Below are 25,029 nucleotides of genomic sequence, written 5' to 3'. Positions count from 1 at the left end.
TGGAATCTGAACTTTCACAAGCATCCCAGAGCATTCTTGTGCATCCTAAGTTTGAAAACCAGCACTATAGGCATTTGCCATCATTACCATTATTTTTCCTAACTCACAGCAGTTTTATTTTCTGCCCTATGTCAGTACCTACGTATTTATAACTGACAAGTGAAATCATGTAGACTAAATGAACAGGGTAGGAATATACAGCACATTCTATGGGATTATTTATGAGGTTTTTTTTTTTTGGAGTTGGATAATCAAGAGCTGATTCACTAATTTTTAATTTTCTTCATTGTATTATACACCATTTTCTTTCTGAGTATTTAAATAATTTTCTTTAATCAAAGTGATACATGTCCACAATTTAAGAAGTCATACAATACGTAAGGCTTTCAGTGAAACTCGACGATTCCTGTGCTCTACCTTCTTGCTTCTCAGTTCCACGTTCCAGAGGCAACTGCCTTCAGTGATTTTTAGCTGTTTCTTCTAGCAGTTACCTTCACCTTTCTTTTTTTTTTCTTTTTCTTTATTTTTTTGAGATGGAGTCTTGCTCTGTTGCCAGATTGGAGTGCAATAGCTCAATCTCAGCTCACTACAACCTCCACCTCCTGGGTTCAAGTGATTCTCTTGTCTCAGCCTCCCAGGTAGCTGGGACTACAGGTGTGCGCCACCATGCCCAGCTAATTTTTGTATTTTTAGTAGAGACGGGGTTTCACCATGTTGGCCAGGATGGTCTCCATCTCTTGACCTTGTAATCCGCCCACCTCAGCCTCCCAAAGTGCTGGAATTACAGGCATGAGCCACCGTGCCTGGCCTAATCTATCCTTTTAAAGTTAAATGTACTTTAAAATATATTAACACTTTTACATAGTTTAGAAGCCACCTTGGACTCCTAAGGTGCCCTCATTATTTTTCACGACTGCATGGTATTGAATTGTGTGGATGTGCCGTGATTCATTTAGCCCCACACCCTATTGATGGCTACTGGGGTGGTGTCTAGTCTTTCACTGTAAATAATATAATAAATAACATCATACATTGTATGTTTTGTTGATTCTGAGGTGTACTTTTTCACATTTTAACATCTTTTATATTGAAGTATAATGTAGTTGATGGCTTGTCGTAGTTTAATTAATTTCATAGTGGTACATGAAATGATTATGTGTCTTACCATTGATGGAACATTATTTTATATATGTGTAGGTACCTCTGGGATATGTTTTCCCAGCAGAGAAATTGCTGGGTCAGGGTAAATACATCTGTAGTTTCTGTAGATAGACAAAATGCATTTTAATCTCATGTAGCCATAAACATACATCTTAAATGGTCATTTTAGTCATTTTATCCTAAATTATTCCTACTGAAGCATAAAGGGATATCCTCCTTGATTTTTTTTTTCATTATGTGATGATCATTAAATATTTATTAAGTGCTAGGTTGGGCACAGTGGCTCATGCCTGTAATCCCAGCAATTTGGGAGGCTGAGGTGGGAGGATCATTTGAGCCTAGGACTTTGTGGCTAGTCTGGGTAACACAGCGAGACCCCGTCTTAAAAAAAAAAAAATTATTGAGTGGCTTTCATACCAAAGCCAGAGGTGGGGAGTTCTTAGGTAGTGGCCTTTTAAAATGTATAATTGTATCTGTACATTCCCCCAGTGTTAATTTGGAAATGATGAAAGATATTTTCTTCATTATTTTAATGTTCATTATGAATATGTCATTTCTGGTGTTGGAGTTTCAGGGTATATATTTTAGTGGAAGATTATAGGCTGAGATGCCTTTGGAATAAAATCTGTTACTTTCTCAAGTTTTTGGTTTTTTTCCTCTCCCCTTTCCCTTAGGTCAAAATGTGGAGAAAGAGATGAATTATCCCCAAAGAGAATTAAAGTGGAGGTATGGTCATATGTTACATTTTCTTATGCTAATAATGTTTGTTTTTGTTTTAAGATCAAGCAAAATCTTAACTAGCTCAGACAAAACAAAAAAGATGGTCCCATAAACTGGTGAAAAATGGCTTTCAATCTTTAAAAAATATAGAATTTTGTAACTTTGAAATACAATATTTACAGTAATTTGAATTAGCAGACCAAGGAAAATTTTTTTAAACTTTTTTTTCTTGTAGAGATGTGGTCTCGCTATGTTGCCCAGGCTGGTCCTGCACTCGAACTCCTGGGTTCAAGTGATCCTCCTTCCTTGGCCTCCCAAAGTTCTGGGATTACAGGTGTGAACCACCATGCCCAATCCAAGGAAATTCTTAAATTTGGTGACTAGTCCAGTCAGTTTATCAAAGGTTGATTTGTAGTTGGTGTTTCTTACAGATTTAAAACTTTACTGGTTAAACCATTCCTTTTATAGTCTTATTTACATCATTAGTCATCAAATACAGAGGAGCTAACTTTTCGTTTCTTTATATTAACTATCTAAGGGAAATGATAATTTAGTAACTATAAATAACAGAGACTTTAACTAAAGCCTCTTTTAGAGGGTCACGGTTGAGCCTGCTCTTTTGATTTTAGATTTGCAAGTGGTAAGATGGGAGTTAAGAAAAGCGTACTTTTCTTAGGACTCTCAGAACTATAGAATGGTTTCAGAACTATTATTTCTTACAAATACTTTTTAAAAAGTCTAGGTCGCAGCAGAGTGGAAATCTGGTCAGGCGGCTCCTTTCTTTCTTTCTTTTTCTCTTAGGCAGGAGATGGAGATCAGTGTTCTCTTAACCATCCTATTATTTAATTTCAAGTTAAAGCAAATGGCTTATATTTGACCACCCTAAATTTCTATAATCAGTTATATCTACAGAGTATCTATTTGTATGGCAGTAATCCTTTATTCATACCTAAGCCAGAGTTATCTTATAAAAACATAAATCCCTTTCTTTCTTAAATCTTTTCAGTGGCTTTCTACTGTACCTGGAATAAAATCTAAGCTTTTTTTTTTTTTTAAAGGACCTAAGACCCCACATGCTCTGACTGCAGCTTGCATCTCCTACCTTGTCTGCTGCCACACTCTCCATTCTTACTGTGTTCCAGCCACACTGACTGACTTTCTGTTCCTGAACATGCCAAACTCATTTATGCCTCAACACTCACTATTTTCCCCCTACCTAGACTTCTGTTTCTTTAGATGGCTTCAAGTTACAGCTGTGTTTCCCCTGACTTCCCTGCCTCTCTTTCTAAAGGGGCACCCTCTCCCCATAATCACACTGAGGCTTATTCTCCTAGTTTGTTTTCATAGCATTTGCCAGTATTTGAAACTATTAGATACTTGTTTTAAATTTATTATCAGTCTGCCCCATTGGATGAGAATAGATCTCTTATCTATGAATCTGCTGCTGTATACTTAGAGTTTATAACTGTCTTGCACCTAATAGGCATTTAAAAAAATCTATAGAATGAATAATGAATGGCTGCAGATAAGCATCTTTGACTTAACACTTTATCCTAAAGCAGTGGCTCTCAAGGAAGAAAAGTATTTTGTCAAAAACAAAAAGCCACATTAAAAAAAGAAATGTGGGCTAGGTATGGTGGCTCACACCTATAATCCCAACACTTTAGGAGGCCAAGACAGAAGGATTGCTTGAGCTCAGGAGGTCGAGACCAGCCTGGGCAACATGGGGAGACCCCGTCTGTACCGAAAAAAAATAAAAAATAAACTACTTATATTTGTAACCTACCTCACTGTTAGCTCTGGAGTAATGTTTAAGATGGTTAACTCAGAAAATGTTGAAATTATCTAAAAGGCTACACTGAAAGATGATATTGAGGTGTGTTATCTCTTGCTCCCCCAGATAACAGGTTACAGAGGGTCCCTGTGGAGTTGGCTGTTAGTGACTCACTGCTACTTAAAGGGAAAGGCAGGTGAACATAGAAACTGCTAAGAAGGCATGTGCCATTGGAGGGTTGAGAGGAAAGAAAGCACAGAAACTACCCAGGGGCCAAAAAATTAGTCAGTTGCTAGGCTAGAAATACGTCTATATCTGTTTTTCACTATTGGCCCTAAGTGTGATCATGATTCAGGCTGCTCACATTTAAGCCACACTTGTCTAGCTTTAGAGGTCACTATTCAATATTGAAATTTGTGATCATGAATCTCATGGACTGTTTGAGCTGCAGTTGTTTCTTGATGAGCTTTATTGGTAAGTCTTTGTGACCCTCTCAGAGGCCTTGTATTTCATTACAGTGCTTTCAGTTTCTTATTAGAAGCCCAGAGTATTGGGCTGTGACATTAGATGTGGCCTTTCTGTTCCTTTAAATATACTCCACTAGAGATACTTGAATTATAGTTCTATATGGTTAGTTTATTGGTTTACTGCAGTTCACAAAGCCACTTGAACAGCTCTGGATTCAAAATTAAGATAATCAGTGTTTCTTTTTCCTGTGAATAGCTCTTCTAACCCTTCCTAAAGATGACAAGCGACAATCGGCCTCAGGCTTCTTTAAATGCCTTTATAGACACTAGACTCTTGATTTTGTTTCCCAGAAATAAATAGTAACTATACCTTTGAATTTAGGACAGTGGCTCACTTTTTTGTTGTTGGTTTGTTTTTAATTTTGTTTTGTTTCTCTGTGGTTTCTTAAAAAGCACTTGTGTATTGCAGGTCATCAGTATCCCTTGAACGTGTGTGTGTCTTGTGTGTACGTATACCTACACATGTAGATGTTGGTATGAATCCTTGTCTGTGCTGTACTATAAGTCAAATTTGAAATACCAGAACTATTGCTGGAAGCTGTTATGAGGTAGATAGTACCGGCTGTATAAAGTTACCACTCCCTTAAAACTTTTCACCAAGTACTGGTGCTTTATGTCTACCTTCTATATGACTTCTGGGGAGTGGGAGAATTTCTGGTATGAGAAGAGATCAGGGGAGACTATTGGGAAGGTGTAATTTGAGCTCAGTTTTTTAAAGAAGGGTAGAATTTCAAAAGGTAGGGATGTGGGGAGGGGATTGGGGTGGTATTATAAAGATAGACTAGCATGGGCAAAGACAGAGATAAGAAAATACTAAGCATGTTTAGAGAACATTAAGTTTGTCTAGGGAATGTGATTGACAAAAAGAACCTCATAAATAAAACTAGAAAGAATTTAGAATACTTTTAACATACTTTTTCTCTTATTTCATTTGAATCTTTCTCTTGTGATTCTCAGCTTATTATTTTCTATTTAAAGAAAGTAATATACAAGGCTGGGCATAGTAGCTTACGCCTGTAATCCCAGCACTTTGGGAGGCTGAGGCAGGTGGATTGTTTGAGTCCAGGAGTTCGAGAGCAGCCTGGGCAACGTGGCAAAACCCCATCCATACAAAAATTAGCCAGGTTTGATGGCATGCACCTGTAGTCCCAGCTTCTCAGGAGGCTGAGGTGGGAGGATCACTGCGCCACTGCACTCCAGCCCGGGCAACAGAGCACCCCTGTCTCAAAGAAAAAAAGTTTTAAGTAATGTACAAATAAACTTCAGCTTAGCCCATTTCACCTTAGCCCATTAGTGTAACAGATTTCTCCTTACAGGACCCAAACTAATGAGACAAGTTTTTCTCTTTTTTTAAATCTTTAGGCGTTCTGAAATCCTTTATAACAAACAATAAGTATACGTGCCGAATTGCTGGCTTTTTCCATCTTAAAAAGATAATTTTTACAGTGAACAAAAAGAAATGTAATGTTGAGCAGATGAATTGACATCAAAATAATTTGACCTGTAAAGGAAAGAGAAACATTTTCTTGCTTGTCATTATTAATGCATTAGGGTACACTAATACGAGTAGTGCTTTGTTCAAGCTCAATAAGATCTTTCGTTGCTCAATACTGTATTTTCCTGATCTATACCTGAAGGCTTGGGTGGAATGAAGTTTTAACTCATTCACTTGTCTGATTTTTCTACCTGGAAAGCTCTTATTTATGTAGTAGGTTGTTCTCCCTTAAAGGATAGTTAGTTACTTATTTGATTTAAGCAACATAGCAGCATACACATTACATAGAAGAACTCAAGATAATCTGTTGTCCTTAAATAGTGTTCTTCCTTACAGGATATGTTGAACATTAAAAAACAGACTTTGAACTTTAATTCCTAGAATATATGAAATGGACATGGAGAAAAAGATCACCTGCTAGCTTAAGTGTGCCTTAGGGAACCTACCATTTGAAATGAAATCTCTAGGGAAATGTGTCTTCAGCCCTTTATGCTACTTAGTAAGTGAGGCTGGGAATCCTTCTGCTTAGCGTGGATGAATAACATGTCCGCTGGAACACAGCCCTCTGTGAGTCCACCACTCTCAGGTGAAATGAAAATATATTTTGTTTATTCTTACTTATCTTTTTAATTAGATCTTCTAATTAAATCTTCTCGTTCTGGGGCAGTTGTAAAAATCACTACTTTGTATTGCTTTCATTTTGTGTCAGTCCCTACTAGGCATTTGGAATTCATTATCACAAACATTCTTGTCTAACCTATGTGGAGGCTTTATGATTTCCATTTTACAGCCAAGGAGAGACCCAGACAGGCTCAGTATCTTCGCCCATGTTGCCAAATTGCTATCCAGTAGCAGAGCCAGGGCTTCCTATCTATGTCTGATTCCTGAATGTCAAAGCAGTACCACCTTCCTAGGTGCTAATGATCATTCACAAAGCATCTTACCTGTGAAAAAAACACTATTGGGATTATACCTTTCCTCCTAGTGCCGTGTGAAGGGCAAAATGTGTGCAGAACTGGTAGTCTTTGGAAAGGGTGGATAGTGGCAGTTATTATTTTCTAATGCAAGAAATTTTATCTAGTAAACAGTTACAAGTTTTGAGTAGAAAATTTAGCAATGTAAGTTACAAAATATTTAAATATAAGAAATTTTCATTTGATATGCCGATTGTTTACATCAGAAAAATTAGTTTGATTTCCTATGTCCTACCTATGAAAGGACATATTTAAGGTGGCTTGACAGCTCATTCAAGGAGATGAAAAATCAAGAGCCGAAGTCCCTAGCTCTCTTGTGTTCTCCTAAATTTTTTTAAATGTTAGTTAAAAGTGAATTCAATTGGTAACCTTTCTTTTTCATTAAGAACACACTGAGGTTCATGAATAAATTAGTCATTAACTCCAATGTTACAAGTAACATCTTAGAAGAGAGGAAGGATATATAAAGCTATAGTCTCCGAGCTGGTGATGGCAGCTGACTAACTGGACTGAGTGCTATATCTCACTTGAGTTTTCTTCATTCGCTGAAATTGCTGGAGACTGGGCAGAGATGGGAAATGACAGCATTCTTGACCCTGTGGGAGTCAGAGGTGCAAAGCATTCAGAGATAAGTGGATGAAAGAAATGAGGTTTGTTAATAGAGCCCAGGAAGTCAGAGAATTGGGGCTTGAAGAAGAAAGACCTAAAGGAAACATCTGCTAACAGTTCTAGCAGGTGGGGATGGGAGAGCGAGGAAGGGGGAGGAAAGAGGGTCAGAATATCCACCTACGCTGCTACTAAGCTTGTTGAAAAGAAAGCTGGTCTAATTTGACGTAGACTCTTGCCCTCTGGATCAGAAAAACAGAAGCATTACAATGTGCTATTCATACAGAAAGTGTGATTAGAAAAAAGGAAAATGCACGTGTGGGGTTGAGAACATCTGCTGTAACAAGTCATCTAGAGACAGCTAAGCAGTGGCTTTAAAGCAGCTTGCTAGTGTTCGGCAGAAAGGTTGAGGAGGAATGGGGATGGAGACCAATGGGAAGAGAGTAATTAGGTCATGCACCAGCCTCCATCCTATATCTTTTATTTTGTCAGTGACAGACCCAGGGTCTCGTCAGCAAGGAAAGACTGTGATTAATGGCATCAGCCAAAAATATGACATGGAGATAGATCGCTCATAGCATGGTGCAGCTAGCTGGTGCCTGGGAAACAAGCTTACGAGACATATAACAAAAGTTGTGCACCAAACATAATGTGAAAAAGACCGGTTTCTTGGGAATGTTCTCACTTTTATTTCTAAGTCATGTATTTTGGGGACCTTAAATCTACTTTATGTGACATGCAGTGATAGCTACTCGATTTCGTAGTTTTTCCATCCACAATGAACTGTCAAGACTGTGGGAGTAAATAATGACTAACGTACTCAGTTGCAGAGAGATCACTGATTACTTTGGATATTGTTATTTATTACTTATTTTAGGCTTTTATTTATTAATGATGGGATACTGTCCATTTTCCAGCAACTTTCACATGTAGAGTTTGAGGTTCCCCATCCAGCTTTTTCAGTATTCTCATGGTTGAATAATCCTGACTTTGGTGCTACCATATATTTATATGGCAATGTGTACTCTTCCAAGGTTCACTTATTTGCATTACTTTATTTAATCCCCACAAACTTCCAATGGGCAGATACACAGTGGTGTAATCCTAATTTAAAAATTTGGATCACTGGAAATAATGAGGTTTACTTTTTTGCCTGAGATCACGCAGCTGGTTCCTAATGTAAAATGACTAGATCATACCTTTCTCCTGCAAGCTCTTCCAGAAACAGTATTGAGGTGTTGGGGCTCATGGGGATTCTGACTGGTGCACTCCACACTCCACTCAGATTCTACTGATGAACTGATAACCCTCTAATCTGGGTCTCCGCCCTGATTTTACCCCAAGCTCCAAACTCACTGCTCCTGCTTACCTGGCTTATCTACACACGGAGATCTCACTAGCAAATGAGCTCAACCGAATTTATTAGCTTTTGGGCCCCTCCCACACCTCGTGATCGTGAGTTCTTTATTCTAGTAAATATCATAACCAGACTCTCAGTTGCCTTATTTCTGCGGCATCTGCCACTGTCCAGGTCTGGGCCTTCACCAGCAGCCCTCTAATGGGTGTCCCTGGCACCACCCTGAACTCCCCTCCTCCACGTGCATTCTCCCCATCACATTCACATGTGCTTTCTGAAATGCAAATCCGATCAGTCTCTTTCCTGAGACTTTCAATGGCTTCTCTTTGTATTTAAGATAAAATCTAAAATTCTTAACATAGCTTACAAGGGCTTACAGAATCTGGCCCTATGTTTCCACCTTCCCTCGCCACTCCCTCTTTTTCAGTATATATTGAATATTTTCCGGCTTCCCAGAGTGTGCCCTGTTCCTTTTGCCTCCAGGGGTCTGTACCAGCTGCTTTCTTTTAGAACTCTCAGCCTAGACACCCTGGCCTCTGGGACACCTGCTCTGCCACAGCGCCCTCTGCTGTGCTCTGGATCTCCGTCCATTTCCCTCCCTGGACTGTGTTGTCAGGAGCGCCTGAGGCATGGCCATCTCGTTTGCCATTGTATTCCCATATTGAGTGCAGTGTATGAATCAGCTGGGTGGACATGACATTTTTGTTGAATGTATAAACACATGTTTCTAGATTTCCAGTGTTCTTTTCACTGAGATAGTTCCCCAACAATGTGCTCAATATTCTCTGGTTGATTTTAGTATTAAATTTTGAGTTCTTCTCTAAGATGTCTATACTTTGTAATTGTCCATAAAATTTCTTCTTTCCCCAGTATCGTGCTTTACTCTGATTAAATCTGGTAGCTTTTTCGATGAACTTAACAGATATCAGTAACAAACATTTATCAAGTAGTTCCTATGTGCCAGGCACTGTGTTAAGTATTTTTCATGAATTTTCTACTTCCTTAAAATGATTCTGTAAGTTAAGTACTATTGTTATCCCCAGTTTATAGATGAGAAAATAGATACAGAGAGATGAAGTAATCTACCCAGTATCACAGCAAATAAGTAGTAGAGTTGAGTTTTGAACTCAGTGCAAGTCGTACAGTTAAAGCCTGTTCAGCTTATGAAAAACAGCTATAATTTCTGTTTATAGAAATGCCTGTATTCTTGTGAGTTTCAGAAAGGTTGTAACTGTTTGAATTTATGGACTGAGTGTAGGCTTTGAAGCTAGTGTTGTAGCTGTAAAAAAAAAAAAAAAAAAGGGAAACCCAGTCTTGAATGTGATGAAGATTAAATGAAATAATGAACATAAAATATAGAACATAGGGACTGGTACATTGTAGATTCCTGGAAAGTGATAACCGCTCATATTGAAGTTGTTCTAACTCTTCTTCTAGCTTACCTCACTGAACTTGAGAACTTAAGCAGTTCCAGTGGAGTGGGGGTATGCTAAAGAGAAAGTTGGATTTTTCGGTCTAAATAAATAAGAAAACTTATTTATAAGAAAACTGAAATGGCTAAGAAAAAGTGAACTTTGGATTTAGCTTGGACTGTGTACACTTGTATGAAGTTCATTTTAGCTTGTTTTGTGATTGTGTTCCATATACATCTGTGAGCCAACATGGAAACCTAGCAGAGTGGCTATTTTCAGCACTTCAGAAGTGCTAATTACATACTGGCCCATGATAAAGCTATATAGGACCATCTTAAGACGTTAAGTTTATTAGCTCTTGGCTGTATATCATGTCTTTGAATTTTAAAAATAGCAAATTAGTTATTACTTGGGGAATGTATTTTGATAGATAAAATATTTGAAAATGTGAAATCTGCAGTGGAGAAATAATTTATTGAAAAGACCCTGATGGGGGAAAATTTTTGAACCACTATCTTATATCCCAAATAAGGTAAAATAGTTTGTTATTATTACATCATTGCATCTTTTTCTGCTGTGTATTGTAAGAACTTTGGTTTTTAAGGATTTGCCCTCTACTGCAAATATATAGCTTATCAAAGAAGGGGAGAAATAATGTTTTGGAGTTTAATTGTTAATGCTAATTTCTGTGAGGAGTCCTTTAGGTGGTTTCACTAAAGTTACTAAAACCATGCTGTCATGATATTTTGTAGTTATAATGTTAATGAACAATAAACAGCAGAAAAAGAAAACTTTGAAAAAAGTAGTAGGTGGAATACCAAGTATAAAATGGAAGTAATTTAAGTTGAAGTATTGTCCACTGCCCCCCAGATAGGCCCTGTTTATTATAGAAATTTAGTATGTATTGATATACCTGTTTAGTAGTTATTTCATGTTGAAGGCATTATCTCACTTGCTTTATCTCATGTGGTCCTCACAACAATCCTAATAGATAAGTTCTCCTGTCCTCAATTTTCCTATGAGGAAACTGAAGTTCAGAAAGGTTAAGTCACTCATCCGGTGTCACATAGCTAGTGAGTGGTGGAATTGGAACACAAATACAGGCCTTTCGAATTCCAAAACTCCATTTCCTGTCATAGGATATGATAAAGGAGAAATCACAAGCCAACATGAAGGAATCCTTGAGCAATTCAGGTTGGGATTATTGGTTAGCACTTTAAAGAAAATTTAGTTTGGATCGTTAGCCACGTTTCATGTAACAAAATTAATTTCAGATAGGTTAGATGGTTAAATTTTAAAAACAAATCAAAGTTTTAGAAAAACTAGAGGGTAGATTTGAGTACTTACCAAATTTCTGAAGCAGAATTTCCTGAAGCAGAATTTCTCTAAACTTTATAGCAGCAGTTGAAATCACAAAATAAAAGTATGTACAACTATAGCGTATAAAACAGGCATATAAAAATTAAATGATTTTTTAGTATCAAAAGTATAGATAAATTGGCATAAATTAAGAAAACAGGAATACTTAGTGCTGACAAGGAAATTGTCATATATTGCTTGTGGTATGATAAACTAGTAAAGGCCCTCTATAGGTTTAGCAAAAGTACATAAGCACAAAAATATCATCTCTGCAGTAATTCTGCTTCTGGGAATCTTTTGTAGTAGATAATCTAAGCTATCGAAAATGCTATCTCCTTGAAAATATTTTTGCAGTGTTTTTCATAAAACCAAAAATTAGGAAAAGAATAAAAAATGTCCAATGCGAGGACAGTGGCTAGTCAAACGCCCCACTGGGTTAAATGTTTTTTATTATGTTATGTTATGTTATGTTATTTTTTTGAGACAGAATCTCACTTTGTCACCCAGGCTGGAGTGCAGTGGTGGTGCAGTCTCGGCTCACTGCAACCTCCGCCTGCTGGGTTCAAGTGATTCTCATGCCTCAGCCTCCCAAGTAGCTGCCCAGCCTCCCTAGTAGCTGGGATTTCTGGCATGTGCTACCATTCCCAGCTAATTTTTGTTTGTTTGTTTGTTTGTTTTAGTAGAGATGGGGTTTTACCATGTTAGGCTGGTCTCGAACTCCTGACCTCAGGTGATCTGCCCACCTTGGCCTCCCAAAGTGCTGGGATTACAGGCGTGAGCCACTGCACACAGCCTAGGTGAAATGTTATATAACCATTATTATCAATGATCATAAAGCCTGCTTTCCAGTGTAAAACAATGGGTATGATGACATTTTTCATCTTATTTATGTTTCTACTAAGGTTACAGCTGTAGAAAATAATGTATGTTTCATAAAAGGCTGAAATGAAATATTAATATTTTATAACCAATGAAAGATTTTATAACCATTAAAATCTTAATCATGATTATTCAGGTAGTGAGATTAAGAGTTTGCTTTATTTTCCAAGTTTTTGATAATATTTTATTATTTACAAACTCTAAACATAAAGGACTTCTTATTTGACCCACAGGATGGGTTTCCAGATTTCCAGGATTCTGTGCAAACGCTCTTCCAGCAGGCCAGAGCTAAGAGTGAAGAACTTGCAGCTCTTAGTTCACAGGTAACATAAACTCCCAATTATTATTTCATAATAGTATCTGAAGGTTAAAAAATAAATGACTACTTCAGCTAGCTTCAGTTTTAAGTGTTTGAGGACTGACTTTTTATTTCTGGTTGTTTTTTAAAACGTCATCTGAGCCACAGCTGTATCAACATGAGAGCAATAACAACTTGGTTTGATTCAGTTTATGAACGGAATCTGATATGATACTACTTATTTATTCTTGTAGTTTTGTAGGAAGTGAGACAGATTCTGTACTCAAGAAAACTTAAACAGTTTGATAATCAGGAAAACCAGCCATGTTGACCCTGGCTGTGTGTAATACAACTCTGAGATAAAATAATACTAGTTCTCAGTAAAATATCAATAAAATATTAATATGAACATTGTAATTATTGTTAAATCTTTTACATTCATATTTATTGAAAAACTGTTAAATGAATATGTGGCTTCAGGTGCTTTTGCCATTAAGTTATTTAATTGTGTCTGTATACTGAAATTCAAATTTTAAAATGCTTTCTGCAAACATCATCTTTTAGAAAGCACTGTAAGCTTTTATTCCTGTTGAACAACTTTCTTGTAATAACTTGCTTTTGGTCAAATTTAGTACTGCTAAGTTTTGTTTTTTTCATGTTAGAATGAAAAATACATTTTTTACCTCAGATATGCTTATTTAAATTTTGTCAATTTAGTAACAATTTCAAATGAAATGAAGCTGGAGTTACTTTTGATTTGGTTTATATGCATTCAGAAAAATAGTATAAGTGTTTATCATGTTTATTCTGTAAATTAATATATTTTACCTAGTGATTTTTACATTGTGAATCAGGGCTTTTTGTAACCAATTTTATATAGAAGCTTTCTTGTCCTACACTTTTATATAGCATGGTAGTGATTCATATCTGTGCATGTTGACTATTATCTCCTTGGCAAAATACCACAACAAATACACTGCTCTGAATATCACATATAAGTAATTTAGAGCATTGAAAAGGAACTTATAAAACACATGCAGAGATAAATTTATATGTCAGTTGACTAATTGTGTATTTAAAATATGCCTTTTTATGATTGGTTGGGAAATACTGCAGTTTCATGATGAAGGTGAAAATGCCTATTGGCACTGATGTTTTTCTGCATAATTTACATTGTTTAATTTTAGTGGGAGGTGTGTTTGTCTTGTTCTTCTAGACAGCCGTTTTACACCTTTTCTCCCCCAAACATATTGTCATCATATCAGAGTCTGTGTCCTGCCAGATCCTAAAATAAAAATGCCAAGATTTCGCCCCAAGTGTTAGAAGTAGTTTATAGCAGATGTTGCTGTTGCTTTTAGATTTCTTTTTTTAAAAATCCTTTAAAGGACTTAGTACCTTGGAAAACAAAGGTAAGGTTATGTTGCTTTTGAACTGACATGGAATTCTCTTGAAAGAATTGAGAAGAAAGCTTTTATCTTTTGTACAATATCCAGCCTTTTATGTTTTAACATGATGATATAGACATCTATGCATATTTATGGAATTTGTATACCACATGAAGTATGAACTAATTTTAATGAATACTAAATATATTTGCTGGAGTCTGAAATTGGCATCTTTAAACCATTAAAAAATCTAGAATGTTTCAGTTACTGATGTGATTTTTGCTTTACTTACTAGCAGCCTGAAAAGGTGATGGCAAAGCAGATGGAGTTCCTTTGCAACCAAGCTGGCTATGAGAGACTGCAGCATGCCGAGAGGAGGTTGTCTGCAGGGCTTTACAGGCAGAGCTCAGAGGAGCACAGTCCTAACGGCTTGACTTCCGATAACTCAGATGGACAAGGTACATCTTTAGAATATCCTAGGCCTTTAGGGCCACTATGTGCACTTCAAAGAGAAACAGAAGACAGTGGCTGATTTTTGAATTATGGTATTTTGTAGAGATTATTTTACAGGTTCTCTTATCAAAGTTAATTTTTAAATTCTTCATTTTCTTAAAAGGAAATAATTTATCCTGCAGATTTTAATTTGTAAATGTTTTAATCTTTAAGCAGTTGGCACCTGAGATTGACATGTATTATTTTGTAAGAAGTTGGTGGGAATGTGAGATGTCAGCAGTACAGATTATTTTCCCCAAAGAAACGATTCCAGGAGAGATGTTTATCCTTTTTAAATGACCAAAACTTCGTATTTTTTTAGACTTCAAAAACAAGTTTGTGAAATTTACAACATTTGCGTCTTAAAAGAATATGGTAACTGCTTCTAAAGTATTATGACAGAGTACAGCTCAGGTTTAGGAAGTCATGTGATTCATGTTTTTACCATTCTACGAAGTACTTCATTCTTTTCACATCCTCACATAGAGAAAATCCCAAGCCATTGTTATTCGCTCATTCAACAGGCATTTTATTAGCATTTCCTACGTGCCAGGCACTCTCCTAGGCACTGAAGATGCAGCAGAGAACAAATCCCTGTTTACCTGGAGCTTACCTAGAGGGAGATGTACAGGTTATAAGTATATACATGTATCCCCTAGTTTCAAATAGTAATAACTGTTTGAAGAAAAAAATAATTTTATAGTGCCTTCTTTTTATATGTTATTGTTATACTTTTCTAGAGAATGGTTATTATTGTGTATTAAAAAAAAAAAAAAAGGATTTCTAGGTAAGAATACCATCTTACCAAGGATTCTCAAGCCATGGAGTGAAATATTACATGTGTCAACAGATCAGAGTACTGAAAGAGAAGAAAGTTCTTCCTTTTAAAAATAGTACAGGAACCTTTGAGTTGAGGTCTTGTTTAACTTCTCCAGTTGTCCTTAACATGTTAAGAAGCAAAGGCGGTTATTAAAGATTTGGTGGCTCTAATTTGTGACACCAGGATAATTCAGTGTGGGGTGACAGTTTGCTAATGTGGTGGATTTCAGTACACGACAACATGATTGGGTGTATAATTTTTTCCCATATTTGTGCTAAATCTGTTTTTTCATGGATTTTGCTGTCATTTTGTTTTTTTTTTTTTTAAATCTGTGATTGGCTTGAAGCCTTCTCTGTCTTTCTAGTACTTGTTATTATATGATTAATGACATGCCTTGGTAAAATGGTTGCACTAGTAAGAAAATGTCTTATAGAGGAGATGTATTATATGCCAAAACTGGAATCCTCACTGGAATTCTCAGTCTTTTGTTTAGCTCTTAAAAATATCCTGGCAGAATTGTAAACCTTGGGACTAGCATGAAATGACTTGCCATTTTCCTCTTAAATTATTATTTAAAATGTTTTTTCCAAGTCTTATTTAAATTCTTCAGTGCTCGTTGACTTTCCTCACTTTTTTCCTAAGGAGTGTTCAGGCAATTTTTGAAAATTTATTTTTCAGGAAAACCATGGTGTGTTTTTAATATTATGCATATTTCTTTTTTCTTTTCATTAGGAGAAAGACCTTTGAATCTCCGAATGCCTAATTTACAGAACAGACAACCCCATCATTTTGTAGTGGATGGGGAGCTGAGCAGACTTTACCCCAGTGAGGCAAAGTCCCACTCATCAGGTGAGAATGTGCTATATGATGAGAGGGTAACACTTGAATAAAAGGATCTTTAAATTCTGTTCTCCTATTCCCTCCCCCACCAAAAAAAAATGTCATCACTGACAGTGTTCCTACAGGTTGAATATCCCCAGTTGGAAAATTCAAAATGCTCCAGGATCCAAAACTTTTTGAGTGTCAGAATGACACTCAAAGGGAACCCCCATTAGAACATTCCAGATTTGGGATGCTGAACCTTTAGTATAATGCAAATAGTCCAAAATCTGAAAAAACTTGAAATCCAAAGCACTTCCTGGTCCCAGGCATTTTGGATAAGGGATGCTCAGTTGTCAGTTTTTCTCCCCTTGGAAGTGATAGATTGCCATAACACTGGCTGCTCTAGCTAGTCTTTTTGCAAACTTCATATTCCAAACAATGACAGGGAAAACTCATAAAAGTTGAGATTACTTTGATTCACCATTACATGAATGGTGATGTTTATATGAAAGTTTAATAATAAATAGCTGGTTTGAGTTGTGTTACTACCTTTTTTGGCAATAACATAATATGAAATTGATGGACTACATGTTTGCTTTGACACTGAGAAAACCTTGTGTATCAAAATCTAGACTTTTCATGCAGATGCATTTTGGAGGTGATACTCATATTTCGGAAGTAAACTGAATTCCATAAAAGGATGAGCAGCTCCTTATCATAGTTAGATATTTACCTATTTTTACCCAAGTAAAGTGAGTTAGACCTAGTTAAAGCATTAGAGACCAGCACCATTTGAAAGAATCTGTTATCATTCCAAGTCTTAAAGTCGCTTTAAGAGTCACTTAAATCACAGTCACTGATATTATAGATGAGGTAGCTAAAGTCAAATAAATAGCTCCAAATTTGCGCTGTAAGTCAGCGGGAAATGTAGTTTTATAAGCATTAGGATTAAACCTGACTTTACATTAATTCTATCTAGATAGAATGAATTATGTATTTACTAGAAAAAAAGTTATCAAGAGCATTTATGTCTTTCAATTTTAGATCATACTCTTGGTAGCAGATGCTAAAAAGACGAGTTCTAAATAATGTTCTGGTGCTGTGACTTTATAGCATGCTATTGCATACTTGATTGTAGCCACTTTAATAATGTCAGAGGGAGGTTGAGAAATTGAAATTATCCTAAAAAGCTGACATCTTGGTCTCATGTTTTCCACAGCACAAAAAAAGTGATGTATTCTTTAAAGTTTTTTAAAAATGAACAAAAAACCACGTTTTACCAATTTATATTCCTTAGAATATATAACAGGAATACTCCAATTACATTGATCATGTGTCTCGTCATGGGGCATATTTACATATTTCATGGAGATACATTACATAGGATAGAATTGATCTAGGTCTTTAGAACCAAATGAAGAAATGCCTGAAAAAGCCTTTTTCTTTATTTTTAACTGAATAGAAATAATACAGGTTTCATATAGAGCAAGCCTGGGTCCAGATCTTAGCACCGATACTTGACTGAGTGACCTTGACTGAGTTACTTAAATACCCTGTCCTTTAGTTGCTTCATCTGTAAAAGCGAAGTAATTTCTACCTCATTGGGTAGTTACGAGGATTAAACAATATAGTGTACCTGCATCGTACACTATCTATTCCAGCCAGCAGGAATTCAATAAATAGAAGCTACTTTTTTTATTACTCTTACACAGAATTTAAAATCCCCTTCTGTTTAGAGAGGATTCATAAATTGAACTATTTAATTTCAGATAAGCTGTTAGTATTGATTACTTTCTAGAATCCAAGGTGTGAGTGTATGTGATATGGATGTTTGCATGTATATGTGTGTGTACATATCTCCCAGTATTTGTACTTTACATAAAGGTTACATTTGATTGTTATTATGTAGTGTTTGTGTATGGTTGAAATAACTATACACATAGAACTCCATGGAATGATTTCTTATGAAAATAGTGTTCATTATTTTATCCCTATTTCTCCCACCTTAATATGTCATTGTCAGAAGAACTTTAAAAAATAGTTCCAAGGTTATGAAGATATTTTTCAGTCTGGTTCCTTCATTGATGGTAAATATTTAACCAGTAACAGTTATATATGAATAATCAGCTTCCTTTTATATATTTATCATGTTGGATCAAGCATTAGATAAAAATTAATGTGTTCTGTATGCTAAATGTTTTATGTGCATTTCATTATTTAACTTTCATGCCACTTTATGTAGATACTATTCCTATTTTATAGATGAAGACAGTAATGCTTAGAGAGGTGTATAACTTGCCCAGAGATGTATACACCTAGTAATTGGCAGAGTTGAAATTTAAATCCAGAATCCAAGCTCTTAATAGCTCTATGAACAGAAATTTTATATGGAATTGCAGAATCATGAATAGTTGATACTCTGTGGTATGGAGTTTGGGGGTTTGTTTTAAAACTTTGATTTTTGTAGTCCATTGATTTAAAATATCAACTCACTTTGTTTCCATTTTTATGTAGAGAGCCTTGGGATTTTAAAAGACTACCCTCACTCAGCTTTTACCTTAGAAAAGAAAGTCATCAAAACAGAGCCTGAAGATTCAAGATAGCTGTGATTTCTCTCACCGTTTTCTGGAAATGGCATCAGATTTAAGGATAATACTCCATCATAGAAATAAGCCTTAATAACCAGTGTTGCCTCATTCAGCTCAAACAGATTTCATAGCCAAAGCAAAAGGACTGGTACGGTAGTCTGTGGAAACTGGGAAGATAAAACAACAGCCACAAAAGAGAAAATCAAAAGAGTGTTGCAATCTATAATAGTAATATTGATTCATTCACATTCCTGTGTTGTCATTTTATATGGAAAGGCTTACAGATCAATATTGTAAGCATTCATTATTTAAGAATGTACGATGTATTTGTGTAATTTATAGAAGTAAAATCTAGATGTTGAGACCTGTTTGGTCCAATAGATGTGGATACAGTTTATTTTACTTGAAATTTTGTTGTCTACTTTGTGTGTTCAACGTAAATATATGTCAGAGTTTAAAATCTTTGCCTGCAGTTGTGAAAAAGAAAGCTTAAGTGATGTAGTTATTGGCAAGATTGCAATGATTATGGAAAAATAGAAAGCAAATACTCACTTTAAGCCAAGGAAAATATTGTGGATTTAGTATTTGATAAAACTGATTTTGTTTAACAGGAAGTGTTTAGCATTCACTCATACAACATCTGGTTATCAATGCACGTTTACACAATAAATACTTGAGTGGAGGAAAGTTAAAAAGATGAGCAATAGAGTAGAAAATATCTTTTGAACTAGTTGACCTAGATTGTATTAATAACTACTTGAGATGTTTCAAAGATAGGAAGCTATTACTTGGACAGAGAACTTGAAATAAGTGGACCCATGTATAAAACCTTTGACTTAAACATTGATATTTCAGAATGTGTTAAATAGATTAAGACATAGTAAGTTAACCCTACATGTTAGAAAGATGGCGACTGTTAACAAAGGCTGTAACAGATTAAGTACTATTTTATATCCAGAAAGTCTTCTCTATGTAGAGAAGTCAGACTAGATGCTTTCACTAGGGAATATCTTCCCACCCAGCCATCACAAGTGTGGACAATCACTGCATCCACATCTGTAGGCATATTTCCATGGAAGTTTAGTTGACAACTATATTCATTATTTATTTTACGATTTCATTTTTCTACACCTTTAAGATTTATGAATGCAGTTTTTTCTTAAAATGTATTTTAACTTGACAGTATGTTTTTAGTTCCCCCAATTTAACTAATGGACCATATGCATATATATGGGAGTATGCTTACATGTTAATAATATACTTGCATACTTACGAGAATTTCACATTGGAATTCATAATGGTAAAAAAACATACATCTGCCAATATACGTTTTTTCTGTTGGTTTAAGAGAAGATAACTGACAGCTTTACCTACTTCCTACAGATGCATCTAAACCCAGATATTGCTGAGAAGAGTGTATTGACTCTAAGACTGAGTGTAAGAGAGTATGTGTTTTTTTGTTTTTAGTTCTGCTCTAGATCATAACTGTAAAAAATATTAAGTCATACACTAAAATTTGTCAGCCAAATGTTAGATGGAATGTCTGCACTGTAGTCTCAGATCACTGTCACATATATAAATTGCTTCTTCATTTTAATTTGTAGAAGTACTTTACAGTAGGAAACACCAGTAAACAACTTTTATACTGTTAAAAGGCTTTTTTCCCCTTCCTAAATGTTTTAATTGTATCATAGTGTTTTGCTCACTGAAGAAGCTTCTTACGGACCTTGCAACTTTGTTGCTAGCTTGAGGTTGATTATTGTGGTTGTATTGTTCACTGTGTGTAGAAATAGTATGAGTACGATTTCAATAGACTGTTCAGTTTTTAATATTAGCCATAGCACTGGTTAGTATCTCAGTAGTTTCATGAAACGTTTCCTGTATTCTAATCTATTTTGAAACTTTTTGTTTTTTTTAAATTGTGTCTTACAGTCAAGTTTGTAGATTTTCATAAGCCACAATTTTAAAAGATGCAGTAATCTTCCAACCTCCAATATTTATCCATTCGTTGTGGACCCACACATTGCATCTTTAAATTCATAAGTTTCCTTAACTATCTTATGTTTCTGGTCTTTTAAGCTTAGTGATAAGGTGGAAGCACAAGAAAAATTTCAGTAGAATACAGTTTTTATTTTGTAAACACTAATGTATTAAACTTGCTATACATTAAAGCAAATAATATATATTTTTATTTGAATTGTATATGTGAATTGGAAGTTATAACTAGTTGATTTTTTCATTTTGTTAGAGGTATTTTCACTGAACAAGGTCAATCGGTTACCTCAGTATTACAGCCAATATAGTCCAAGGGACCATTTCTCCCCGAGTCTCTTACACTTTATTGTGCAATGTCCACGTTTTTGTGACTCTTCAAGCTGTTGGTGAGGTGGGACGAGTGCACTTGCTTCCTGTGGCAATAAAGATTTTCTGTGCCTCACACATTTATGTTTATAGCATTTTCTACATAGCAGTTTTCCAGTGACTAATATTAACCCACTCTGCCTCGCTTATCTGCTTATTTAAGCTGGGTTTCAGTATTAGGGGACAAGAACTTATGTCTTAAGTTGGAACTAAGTATTGTCAGCTACCGTCATTTCTAAGAAGTCATTTGGTAAACAGGTTCTCAGTAGACTCTGGTCTGGCAGAGAGAGGTCAATTTATATTGTTCTCATTTATGAGAAGTTTATGAAGACATTTTTAAAACTCCACCATTTCTAACTATGAATAAAAGGAGGAACATTAGGATTTAACATCTATAATACATATTTGTAAAATATTAATGTGATTTGGGTTCAGTATTATGGGCTAATTATATGAAATAGAGCTAACCTGTAGTAAAGAACCAGAAAGAGCCTTTCAACAAGTATTGATGAGTTCTGTAGATTAATGAAGATCATCAATGTGCCAAGCACTGTGCTAGGTGCCAGGGAAGAGGTAAAGGCCCCAGATGAAATACATGATCCTTGCCCAAAACCTAGTTGGATGGGAACTAATACCACTCACATAAAAATAAAAATTTCAGTGCCTTACATGTTGGGATGAGGAGCTGACATTTAAGTGCATTCTGTATTAGGCAGACATTATGGTAGCAGGTACTTTACAGGTGAGAGAAAGCACTTTTAGTGAGTGAGATTCAGAAGAGATCGGCCAGGACTGAAAACATTTAGAAGTGGAATTTGATAAAAAGCCATAGTGGCAGCACATTTCTCTGAGGCTGCCTTTTTTTTTTTTCCTTGGTTGAATTACTGCACTTTTATTTTGAAACTGCATGGCAGATCTGCTTGCCTGGTAATACTTCCTTTGACGATCTATTGAATCTGTCAAAAGGTAGTGGGAAAAGGTGCTTTTCATCTGTCCTTAATTAGTGAAACCACTTGGGTAAAAGCTTTAGGCTTTGGTAATTATGATACTACTAGCACCTCGTGTACCTTTACAACTATAGTTGACACTATTTAAGACTTAAAAGCTAAATAAGTATGCAGGGAATTTCCTAAGGTCTGCCCACTTGGGTCTCAAATGGTTAAGTATTACTAACACAATGCCCATTTTGCTTGTGACTTCACTTAATATACTACATCGAGTCTTCAAAAGAAAACCAAGGTATTAACCAACCTGATGAAGCCAGAAGGTCTGCCTCTTTTAGGAAGTGAATTCAATTGGTAAGTAGCTGAAGTTAGAATTGAACAAACCTTGTATGTTTGTAACAGCTTGAATGACCAAATACGGTAGTTGTTCTTTTACTAAAAGCCACCATATGGTCCAGCTGTGCATGGGTGGTGTTTCAGGGAATGCAAGCTTGTTATCTGTGGGTGTCCTCATAAATGAAATTTGTAAGCAGACCTCCAAAGTTAAAAAAAGAATGATCCAATGTCCTGACATTTTTATTGTAAATACAATCTAATATCAAAAACCTTACTGTTAACTATGTCCATAGTGATCCAGTAAGACAATTTTTATTTCACGTAGAAGTGATCAAAAGCAAAATGCTGGAGCTAGGATTTTTCTTACTGAGTATGCAACAGTTAAACCTTTAAAACATCTTTGGGAGGCCAAGGTGGGTGGATCATGAGGTCAGGAGATCAAGATCATCCTGGCTAACAGTGAAACCCCGTCTCTACTAAAAAAAAGAAAATACAAAAAAATTAGCCAGGCATGGTGGCGGGCGCCTGTACTCCCAACTACTCAGGAGGGTGAGGCAGGAGAATGGCGTAAACCTGGGAGGCGGAACTTGGCGTGAGCTGAGATCGTGCCACTGCACTCCAGCCTGGGCGACAGTGCGGGTCTCCATCTCAAAAACAAAAAACACACAAACATCTTTTGGGATCTGTTTCTGCTGACCTATGACTTTTTTTTGTGGTCACCTTGAAGGTGTTTTTTATTTTTTGTGCAGAAAAACCTAATCAGAAATTTATTTTTTAAGTTCATAATCAACTTATTAGAGTTAGAATGCAAAAATGTGTTGTGCTTAAGGTTAAGTTCAGCTTACAAATCTTTACTAAGTTTAGCAAATCTTAATCACTTTTAAGGGAACTGTGAACTGGTTCTGTTTACAAAGTTGGTTAATTAAGCCTTATTCTTCTATAGTCTTCCCATCTGTTAGGTCACACAATTCTTAAGTGTTAAAAAGATGTCCTGTTGAATTCTAGGTCTCCCAGCTGTGTTTGACTATTTGGTCACAATTTCCAAATTGTTATTCTGACTGCTAAGTGATTTACTTTCAAAGTATTGCTTCAATAATGTTAAAGGTCTAACTTCTAGCACTTCATCTTAAAGGAATGTTTAATGAGTTTTTTGGGGGTTTTTTTGTTTTTTTTTTTTTTTTTTTTTTTGCAATTGGGATAAAACCCTCAAGGAACATCAGACTCACATAAAATAGTAATCAGTTCTTATTTTAACATCCATATGAAATCCTTAGTTACCATTATTTTTCCATTTTATTCTTTTAATTTTAAAATATTTGACAAAAAGATATTAAAGTATACAGTGTGATGGTTTTTTATACAAGTACATTGTATACTGATTACCACAATCAAGTTAAGACACTAAAGTGGGAAATTACCTCTCCTAATTTTTGTTGACTTTGTATTTAGTGCACTCTAGTCAATTTAGTTATTAAATATCTTAATAAAGAATAACTTTCAGTAAAATGTTTAAAAAACTTCCTCTGCACAGAGCATTATTCTACATTTATGTAAACTGAGAAACCCACCTAAATACAGTTGTGAGTTTTAGAAGTTTCTATTGAAATGTTTGCTTTATTATACAATTCTATTTAAGTTTTCCATTCTAACTTATTAAAAGAATCGGCTTCTTCACAGTCTCTGAGAAGTAGTGATAGTTGAATGTTGCCATCAAAACATAATGTTGCAAAATGTAGATTAAGTACATCACATTGGTTCAAGATGGTAGTGCCACATATGTTAAAATCATAAACCCAATAATTTTTCTCACTTATTAAGAGTGACAAATTTTGTGAATTTCCTGTTAGTCCAAACAATTTGGTAATCAACCTAGCCTAGTTTTGCTGTGGGTGAGCACTAGTGATGGTATAAATTAGAATGTGCTTCATATGTACACATTCTGAAACCTTGTGAGTCATCTTTGCATTAAAAGTTTGCACCTCATAAATTTGTTTTTTAAAGTGCCATGTTCAACACCCACACATAATCCCAAGCAAGCATGGCCATTCTCTTGTAACTGTCGCAGACACCCTATATTGGCAGGTCACTTAGGCTGCAGTATGTAGGAAGCTGGTTAAGTAGTGCACACGTAGGTGGAATCTTACTGGTAACTGTTTCAGCAGAGACATTTTATAATTTTCTGAGACTACCTATCGTCTTCAACTGAACTGTTAAACCAAACATCTGTGGTCTAGCACCGACCATACCCTGCTATTATCCTTCCCAAAAGACAAAGTGGTTTTTTTGGTAGCATGTTCTTACACTGTAGGCTCTTCAGAGTCTCATCGTTTTCATTATTTCCCCCCCCAAAAAATACGTATTTTCCATCCCCAGATCCCTGACAACATAATGTAAGCATGTTTTTCATCAGCGGTTAAAATGGACTAGGTCGTTCATTTTCTTTCTGAATTCAACCAATGTTTCCATCATCAGAAAATGCTCATATATTGACTTTTCTTTTGTGAGTTTCTTTTGCATATATTGACTTTCTTTTTTTTTTTTTCAAACCATCTCTTCATTTATTTTTTCTTTTTTTTTTATTATTATACTTTAAGTTCTAGGGTACATGTGCATAATGTGCAGGTTTGTTACATATGTATACTTGTGCCATGTTGGTGTGCTGCACCCATCAACTCATCAGCACCCATCAACTCGTCATTTACATCAGGTATAACTCCCA

General features: G+C 35.6%; 1 protein-coding gene across 1 annotated transcript in view; it reads left to right on the top strand.

Moving 5' to 3' along the window:
- The window catches only part of NAB1 (NGFI-A binding protein 1 (EGR1 binding protein 1)), a 42,171-nt gene extending 21,063 nt beyond the window's left edge, over window positions 1-21,108 (top strand). The window contains exons 4-8 of the mRNA XM_011974224.1: window positions 1,836-1,887; window positions 12,498-12,587; window positions 14,243-14,405; window positions 15,992-16,108; window positions 18,596-21,108. Coding sequence (XP_011829614.1) covers window positions 1,836-1,887; window positions 12,498-12,587; window positions 14,243-14,405; window positions 15,992-16,108; window positions 18,596-18,684 — 511 coding nt within the window. The 3' untranslated portion in view covers window positions 18,685-21,108. The remainder of the gene's footprint in view (window positions 1-1,835; window positions 1,888-12,497; window positions 12,588-14,242; window positions 14,406-15,991; window positions 16,109-18,595) is intronic.
- Window positions 21,109-25,029: the final 3,921 nt, after the last annotated feature.

The sequence above is a fragment of the Mandrillus leucophaeus genome, unplaced genomic scaffold (genome assembly GCF_000951045.1).
Source record: "Mandrillus leucophaeus isolate KB7577 unplaced genomic scaffold, Mleu.le_1.0 Scaffold143, whole genome shotgun sequence".
Taxonomy (NCBI): Eukaryota; Metazoa; Chordata; class Mammalia; order Primates; family Cercopithecidae; genus Mandrillus; species Mandrillus leucophaeus.
The sequence above is the reverse complement of the archived record's forward strand: the minus strand, read 5'-3'. Positions and strand labels throughout refer to the sequence as shown.